Source organism: Benincasa hispida, chromosome 9, assembly GCF_027475165.1.
Source record: "Benincasa hispida cultivar pf3 chromosome 9, pf3_genome.v1.1, whole genome shotgun sequence".
NCBI lineage: Eukaryota > Viridiplantae > Streptophyta > Magnoliopsida > Cucurbitales > Cucurbitaceae > Benincasa > Benincasa hispida.
The window spans coordinates 10,127,217-10,136,802 of record NC_143486.1 but is presented as its reverse complement, the minus strand read 5'-3'; the positions used below and the strand labels follow the sequence as shown (position 1 = coordinate 10,136,802).

At 32.8% G+C, this 9,586-nt stretch overlaps 1 protein-coding gene across 1 annotated transcript; it reads right to left on the bottom strand.

Moving 5' to 3' along the window:
* Positions 1-385: 385 nt before the first annotated feature.
* LOC120087084 (uncharacterized) lies at positions 386-9,189 on the bottom strand. The gene is made up of 8 exons (XM_039043955.2): positions 8,768-9,189; positions 8,281-8,658; positions 7,801-8,190; positions 7,165-7,535; positions 5,841-5,872; positions 1,918-1,997; positions 935-1,117; positions 386-813 (listed from the first exon to the last, which is right to left on the bottom strand). Exons 1-8 carry the CDS (start codon positions 8,943-8,945, stop codon positions 401-403), a joined length of 2,025 nt encoding a protein of 674 aa, XP_038899883.2. The 5' UTR covers positions 8,946-9,189; the 3' UTR covers positions 386-400.
* Positions 9,190-9,586: the final 397 nt, after the last annotated feature.

The following is a 9,586-nucleotide window of genomic DNA, read 5'->3' as shown; positions in this document are numbered from 1 at the left end:
GAACTCAAATTAAAAAAAAAAAAAAAAAAAAAAAAAAAAAAAAACATTATTATGCATTATTTTTTTTAAAAAAGTTAGATGTTCCATCGTCATTCTTGCATTATTTGAACTTTAAAAAACTGAGTTAAATTGTATTTAGTTCAAAAGAGATTATTAATTCATAGAAGCTTAAAAAATGTGAGAGACAAAATCAAAGCCTCCAAATTTTTTAAAAAGTATATATTAAAAAAAATAATAATAAAGTTTGGGAATAAATACCGAACTGAAAGAATATCATGAGTCCCTCACTCTCCACAAACTTTCATAAACAAACTAAATAGAACAAATTATCAACGGCCCCATTTTTAATTATAAATAAACATGAAAAAGGAAAAAAAGAAGTGTCACGCAAAATCCACATTTAGAACAACATGTTCATAACAATGGCGGACAAAGTGACATAAAAAGTTGCCATCACTGCAGTGGAGGAGGAAGGCGCCGGAGCTGCAGGAGATCCACCCTCGTTCTCTACTGAGGACGATGATGGCGAGCTCGCAGGAGTTGGAGTTACCAGTGGCTTATCAGTAGTGTTTGGAGAAGGTGCCACGGCACCACCAGGAGTGGCGGAGCCGGAGACGGTGACAGCTAACTTTTGACCTCCCGAACAATGCTTACCAACGGTACAAATGAAGTAATGTACGCCGGCAGTGTCGAGTTTCACCGTTGCAGGCCCTGTCGTTAGGGTATTGCCGATACCATCATCAATATTGCATGCTTCAAAGGACTCTTTCGATACTTTAAGTACATCGTGTGATCCGGTCATGAACTTAAATGCTGCATGCAAAAAAAACATCTTAAGTTATAGATTAATTCAAAACTTAAATAACCTAGAAATTCATATATCTAGAAATTTATAAATCCATGCATGTTGCTTAATTAATTTCTACATTCTTACATAGAGAATCGCCGACGGCAAAGGTGTTTTTATCAGCCCAATCGGAATAGAAAGTAGTGCTCGACGGAATTGTCCAACCGGTGGCGTCACCGACGACATGCACCGTTGCGGTGGCATGGTGAACAAAAACAACAGCAATGAGACCCAAAACAAAACCAACTCCTCCAGCCATTATTTGTTTGTCTAAAATTATTTTTCTCCTTTCTCACTTTGGGGATATTGTGTTTGTAAAATGAAAATGGGATGTAAATTTATAGAGAAATAAGGTATTATTTTGAGATTTAGAAAGGAAACTTATGGTTGCAAAGGAAGGGCCGCAAAAGAAGCTCATCAAATGGTCAAAGTTTGGATATTCTATAACTGGAAAATAATAGTTCCAATTGATAAGCTTTGGAAGAGAGACTAAATCAACCATTGGAGAACCATACATTCTCCAATTAATTCTCATATTCTCCAATTATAGAGAAATTCACATGAATAATCGATGCTAAAAAAAAATTAAAAAAATAAACATAAGTATCATATGAAATGGCCAAGCATAATTTTGTTTTAATGGTCGACCTCCTTAAGTTTTATGGTTAATCCAGAGCTCGACCTCCATATTTAAGTATTATTTTTCTCTCATGTTCGATCTTGTGGTCAGCCTCTATGGTCTTCTTAACTTCTGTGGTTGACATGATTCTTGTTTATAACATGAATTGATCTATTTAATTCTTATTGTTGAGTGTATGTATCAGTCATCTTACTTAACTAAATAAAACTTCACTTTTACTAGAATGATCTATTGAGTCATCTATTTACAGTTAAATACTTAGTTATATTTTTTATTCACAACAAATATCAATTTTGTATCTAATAAATTCAATCTAGTTGTTAAGCCAATGTTAATTTTGTAGTATATAAATAACACTAAAAATTAAAAAAACTAGAGATGGGATTAAAATTTAGATTGAGGAAGTAAAAACAATAGAAAAGAAACTTACCTAGTGAATCGCCAACAACAAAGTGGTGTTTAGCAGCCGCGCCGCCCTGCGGAAGGGCTGTCTCCGACAACATTAACCGTCTGACCAGCGATATATTGAACAAAAATCACTCTTAGGGATGTTCAAAAAATTTGATGATCCGAAAAAAAAACCAGTACAGTTTTGGTTGGATTATTAACTCATTTGAATTGGGTTGCCTTCAAATAAATGAAAATTTTATGGATTGAGTTGGTTCATTAGTTCAACTAATATAACTCAAACCAACCCGAATTTATTATTAATTTTAATATATATATTTTTTTATTACTTATAACACAATTATTTATACATATATTGTTTTTAGTTTTATTTAATTCTAATATTTTTTAATTTACTCTCCAACAACTCTTAAAAGTATTTCTTTACACTCTAGAAAAAAATTCCCTATATAAATCGAAATTTAGTTGTTAATATTAATTCAATATATGAAAATAATTAAATTAGATTTTTACCTATTTACATTTTGCTCTTTTTAAAATAAAATTTTAAATAAATGATCTGATTAACCCGAACCAACCCAACCCAAATAACCCAAATATTACATGGTTGGGTTGAGTTGGATTATTTTTTAATTAGGGTTAGTTGGGTTGATTTACAATTGAACCATTAAATTGGATCTAAAAAATCTTCAACTCAATTCAATTCAACTCATAAATACCCCTAACCACCGCAATTAAACTCATAACTAAATCAACTCTACCAGCCATTATTTCCTAAAAAAAAAAAAAAAAAAATTCTTGCTCTTTGTAATAACTTTGTGTTTGTTTAATGAAAATGGGATGCAAATTTATAGAGAAATTAAACTAAATTAAAGTGTTGAAAAGTATATGAGAAAACGAGTGAATATAATTAAGTCTCTTTTTATGAACAAAGAATTTGGCTAATCGGTGAGAAAGTTGGTGGCATAGGATCTTGAAGATAAAGACAATGTAAGGGCCTAAGAAAATTATACAACAATAGCCTCCATATAACCACCTACGATCAATTTTGCATCCTTAGATGTACGAGAAATAAACGGAAAAACTACTTCAAATGTGTATTTCATAGTTAATTAAATAAAAGTGGATGCTTTTTAATCTGGATCCTACCATACAAAATTGCTAGCTATATTGTGACGGTTTTATTGAGTAATATTTTGAAATTAAGGGGGCATGATTAAATGTGAATCCATGTAAATTATTAATTAGCAAATTAGAAGTGTATGAATTGGTTTGAAAGATAGATTAGATGACCTTATAGAGGGCAATACCCCCAATGAATTGTTTGCCTATATTTTTCTCTTAGACTTCCCCAAGTCTCTTTCTTTTTCTCTCTCTTTTTTCCTTTTAATTTTTTTTTTTCTTTTCCTATTTTGTAAGTGAGAACGTTCAATTTGATCAAATTTAATTTTAAACGACTTGTACAAGATCAATCTTCCTCTTGGCTTTTATATATATATTTTTGAAGTCTCATTCAATTTTATTAAGGATAACGACCCTTCAATTATCTTCACGATGGTATGATATTGTACATTTTGGACATAAATTCTCATAGCTTTGCTTTCGATTTTACCCCAAAATGTCTCATTTCATTGGAGATATTCATCCTCTCTTATAAATCCATGATCATCCCCTTGTTTAAACAATGTAAGATTTTAGTCACATTTCCAACAAATTTCATGTCAAGTTTGTATTTATTAAAGGTGTCACGGTTCAGTTCGATCTGATTTAGTAGTTACATTGAACTAAAATGACAATTTCAATTTTGGATAGATATCAAACCGAACCAAACCACAAATATTTGATTCGATTGGATCTATTCAGTTTTTAACTTTATATATATATATATATATAAACGGTTCGGTTTGGTTCGATTATATATATATATAAACTTATGCTTTTCTTTCGCTAAAACCATGTTTTCCATTTAAGTTTATCATACTTTTAATTTTGTCATCTCACGCAGTTTTGGTCTCTCATGACTTTTAGATTTATATCATCCTTATACTTTCAAAATCTTTATTTAATTAAGATTGATTAGAAACTAGGCTAGAAAGGATAAAATGCAATTAAATGTTAGTTCGTGAGACGAAGATACAATAAATGGGACATTTGCCTAATTATCCGAATTGCAAGAATAGTTCTTTTAAGTACCTGACTAAAGTTGATCTAACAATACTCTCTCTCGTGTGAAATGCAATTATCTATACTTGATTCACTCTAGTTTGGTTAAATTATAAATTTGGTCTTTATATTGGAAAATGATAGAATTTAGTCCTAGTGGTTTATAATTAGAGACTCTTTATAAGAGTTTTATCAAACTATATGGACTATATGAGGTTTTATCCAATCATAAAAACTACATTCTAACTTTTCGCACTATACAAATTAAATTTTAACTTTGTCTAGACTATATAGACCAACTTTATATTTTAACCTTCTACTTTTTTCGATTACATTTTTATTTATAAGCTATGAGTTTTTGCGTCATACACATTTACTTATCTATAATCTCAAGTTTATGTATGAAAAAAAAAAAAAAAAAACCTGCGTTTTATGGCAATTATAATTTATAATAACTGTGTTGGGAAAAATCTCTCACTTCTATCGCATGAATAAGTAGAAAAATTAAAAGAAACCAATAAAATTGAAAACACATGAATTTACGTGAAAAATTCTCAACTCAGAGAAAAACCACGGCTCATCAATAAGAAATCTACTAGGTAAAAATTCGTTACAATCATACAAAATATTCTCTTCTCGATCCCAATTAAGAAAACACTCTCTCAAAACTTTTATATTACTCACACTCGTTTTCTATTCTCAAACTAGATGATATATAAAGAAAATTTAACTAGAATTAGCACACTCAATCTTAAAGTGTTTCTAACTAGACTTGAAACTAGTTTTTGTTTTTTGAAAATATTAGTAAAAGTACTTAATAAAGCAAAAATTTTAGAGGAGTAAAGAGTGTTTTATAGGCTTAATTTTCAAAAACAAAAAAATCAAATGGTTAGTAAAGTTTAGTTTATTTAATTGTAGTGAAAGTTCAAATATTTTACCGTAAATATATAGTATCTTTACTAATTAAATTTACAATCAAGTTGATACAGACCTCTCTCCATTATCAAGATAAGCATGTTAACTTATTACGGAAAAATAGAATGGATCGAACACAGAGTACAAATGTCAAGCACGATGTCACAAACAATATGTATGATAAGTAGACAATACAAAAATGAACATCAATATAAAGACACAGAGATTGGTGTCCCACTTCGGTGCAAAACCACCTATGTCAAGGGTGCTATGAGCCTAGTGGAAAGAAACTTCACTATATAAAGAGTTTACAATTACAACGAAAAGTATTTATCTGATAAACTCTCTCTTCAATGACTCACATATAGCTTCCTCTTCAATTTTAACTTAGGCTCCCCCCTAAGTTTGAGCTCCTTTGACTTCCACAATAATGCTTTTCCAAGCTTTTTTATGAGATCCCCTCAATACAACATACTTAGGCTCCCCTAAGTATAAGATTTCATCATCTTCAACGTACTTAGACTTCCCTAAATAAAATATCAAATAAAACTCCTCCCAAGTTCTACAATGGCTGTTGCACCAAAAATCTCAATGACAAATACAAAATTTTTTAATAAAAATACATGGAAGCTGAGGCTTAGACAAACCCTAAGTTCAAAACTCTCAGCAAACACTTTTCTAATAAGACGGCTAACTCTAAAAAATAAATGAGACCACAATATATATGGCTAGCTTATAAAATATCTTCAAGGAGTGAATAAATAATCTATGCAGGAAAATAAAGAAGGCAACCATGAAAATTTGCAAATTCAACCACAGAAATCTACACATTCTACGGAATCTCCTGCAAAACATGTAACAATATACCTGACAATGTCCTTAACATCTTGCAAGACATGCTGCTCAAGTTTTGCCCATAATAAAATCAAACAATCACAATATTGTAATAGTGAACATAAAATTAGCATTTACTACCTCACTGGAGTTCGAACGTAAAAATCCTTTCATTATCCCAATGCTATATTAAAAAATGCTATTTTTTTAGTACAATAATTTAAACGAGAAATTCAAACCTCTCGATATTATGATCAAGAGTGTATATCTTATATCAATTAAGTCATGTTCATATTAAGGACCAACTTGTTAATAAGAGATCAAAAATATTTATTTTATTTTTTAAGTACTAAAATTATGGTGAAGATATGAAAATTTTGAACATCTAAACGTCAAACGAATAATGAGTAAATTCTAGTAATCCTTCAGCTACGCTTCTATTAGCAAATATTTACCCCATCTCATAATTATTTCGAACATGAATGATGAATTGATTTTATTAATATTACATTATCTCAAATAAGAAATGTTAATATTATTATATGAAAACAATAAGTCTCCCCTCAATAAATCACCTTAAATGGCTGCGGGACCCACAGGAAAAAAATCTCATAGATATATATCCCAAAAAATCATGTATTTCACTAATAAATAATTCAATTTGGCATGAAGTTAAATAATCCAAAGTATCTAATATTTCCATGATAGCTATTTATATAGTTCAAGATAGAAAATAATTAAAAATCTCTTGACTTACAATGGTCCGTTTAAAATTAAAGTTTTTGGCAAGAAAAAATCAAATTTTAAGTTGTCATCATGTTGAAATAATAGATAACAAAGAAAATTGAGGATGAAGATAAAATTAGAGATGATCCTTATTCTTTACGACATATGCGGTAAATAGACTTTTTTACTTTTTTTTGTTTTAATATGTATTTTCACTTAGTTAAATTTACTTTTACTACCACGAATAAATATTACTAATTAATATATCTTAAAATGATATTGTATTATAAACGTAAGGTTGGAGATTTTTTTTTTTTCATTCATCAAATATTCTTCTTTATATTTAATATTTAATATTAGATATTGATATCAAAATGCAATAAGAAATGAAATATTTTACAAGGATAATATCAAAATGGGGAAAAAATCTGAATTTTAAACTATTTATTTATTTATAAGTATGTATAAAAATAATGAAATGACAAAGTACAACACGAACACAACTATGACTGTGACGGGCAATGCCACAGTTCACCACTCAAATAATAACAACAAAAAAGCACCAAAAAAGAAAAAAGAAACATAATTTAATAAAACAAAAAGAACCACTCTAAATAAAACGTATCTAGAAGAAGCTCAAAACAAGGCCAAAGAGTGTGGCGGAGAGAGCGGCAGCGACGGTGTTGGCGGAGGAGTTCGGTGGTCCGGTGCCGCCGGGGCTAGATGGTGAACTGCCAGGAGTTGGACCGGAGGTTGGGGGTGTTGAAATGGATGTTACAGGAGTGTTGGGTCTGGTGGCAGTTACATTGATTGCTAGTTTTTGGCCGAGTTGACAATCTTGGTTCTCGGTACTAATGTAGTAATGCTCGCCGGCGTCTCTGAGAACGATGGTTGCAGGGCCAGATTCAATGGAGTCGCCGATGTCGTCGTCGTCACTGCATATATCGAAGGATCTTTTCGGTACTCTTTCCACATCGTGCACATCGGTCTGGAAGTTGAACACTGCAATTAAATTAAACGAGCTTAGCCTTTCAAGTTTTACAAATTTCTAATAAATTTCTCAACTCTCACTTTTATGTTTAATAGACTAATGAATTTTAAAATTGGTCAGAAGTCTTCTCTAAGTTATTTGACACTATGATACCACCTCGCGACAATGATAATTGTTGATGAATGTTTTAGATAGTAACAATTTGCGATATTTGAAAATATCTTCTATAACTTTGTTATCGGAAGGTGAGTGATGGGTAAGAGCAGAGAATCTTACCTAGAGAATCACCAACGGCGAATGTCTTGCCGGCAGCCCAGTTGACATAGAAAGCGGCTCCGCCTGGTGGAGTGGTCCAGCCTACGGCGTCTCCGACGATATGGGTGACTGGGGCAGGGCGTGGGGTTGGTGGACGAGCGTTGGAGGGTGGAGGATTTGAAGAAGGAGGAGCCATTGGTCCAGCGGCGGCTGAGACGTTGATTGCTAACTTCTGACCTTGCTGGCAGTGCCTATCCTCGTTGCTTATGAAGTAATACTCGCCGGGAGTTGACAGTAGGATAGTCGCTGGCCCATTGTCGATGTCATCGCCGATCTCATCATCGTCGCTACATAAATCGAACGATCTCTTCGATACTCTAACTACATCGTCGTTGGTTGTAAAATTGAACACTGCAAAAAACAGAATCATGAACAATTTAGAATTTTTCATCTATCAATTTGCAATTTAATTTCTTACCACATTGAATAGATTATTCTTACATAGAGAATCGCCCACAACGAATGTTTTTCCGGCAGCCCAGTTGACGTAGAACATGGCACCGCCTTGAGGAACGGTCCAGCCAGCGGCGCCTCCGACGACATGGGTCACTGGAGCTCGTCCTGGGGTTGCTGGAGGAGCGTTGGAAGACGGCGGCGTTGGAGCTCCAGGGGCGGCGGTGACATTGATGGCTAATTTTTGACCTTGTTCGCAGTGCCTATCCTCAGAGCTAATGAAATAATACTCCCCTGGTGATAATAAAGGAATAGTTGCAGGCCCTGTTTCAATGGAATCTCCAATTTCATCGTCGTCACTGCACAAATCAAACGACCTCTTCGAAACTCTCGTCACTTCGTCCAAACCCGACGTGAAATTGAATACTACAACCAAAAAGAAAGTAACCCAATTCGCTAATTTGATTAGTTATTGCAAAGAAAAACAGAGGAGGGTAGAGAAACAGAGCATTCAAAACAGGACTTAATTACTCACCGAGAGAATCACCGACACGGAAAGTTTTTCCAGCAGCCCAGTTGACATAGAAAGCGGCACCGTTTGGAGGGATTCTCCAGCCAGCGGAGTCACCGACGGTATGAACGGTCTGAGCGGCGGAGTATTGAAGAAACAAAAACACAGCAAAACCCAGAACAAGAGCGAACCTACCGGCCATTTTGTTGTCTGTTTATCTGTAAACGAATTGAATGATGAAGTGTTGAGAAGAAATCGTGTTTGTATTTATAGTGAAAAGGATTGAAAAGTAAAAGAAAGAAGATAAGGGTTCATTTTAGTGTACGGTGTGGTCACGAAGGCGACGAGAAGCTACGGCCGCCACTGCAGCAACGCCGGTCAAAGTTTGTTTTTTTTTTTTCTTTAAAGAAAAAGTTGAGAGCTTTAGAATGATCAACGTTTGAGGGCTGCCAATAGAAAGGAAAAGTAAGGATTTTTCTAAAAAGATTTTTTTTCTTTTTTCCTTTCTTTCTTTTTGGTGAGGATTTAACTATTGAAATTTCAAAATTGAAAGTGAAAGGATGGAATTTTGGTTTTGAGATATGGATTTAGTCTTGTTATTTATGTTAATTTTAGTTGACAATGGTGTCATATGGAAGACTTATTTGTGAAGAGTTCAAAGTTTTGATTTGGTCTGATTTTAGACCCATTATGATTTGCTGATTTGTTGCATGTAAACTAAACTAAGACTTTTTCAAAGAGTTCTTATACTTTGATTCATTATTCTAAAGGTGGGATCTTTTTAGCTCAAAAAATATATTATAATTTAAAGTTTGATATCTTTGTACGGATCACCTAAATTTT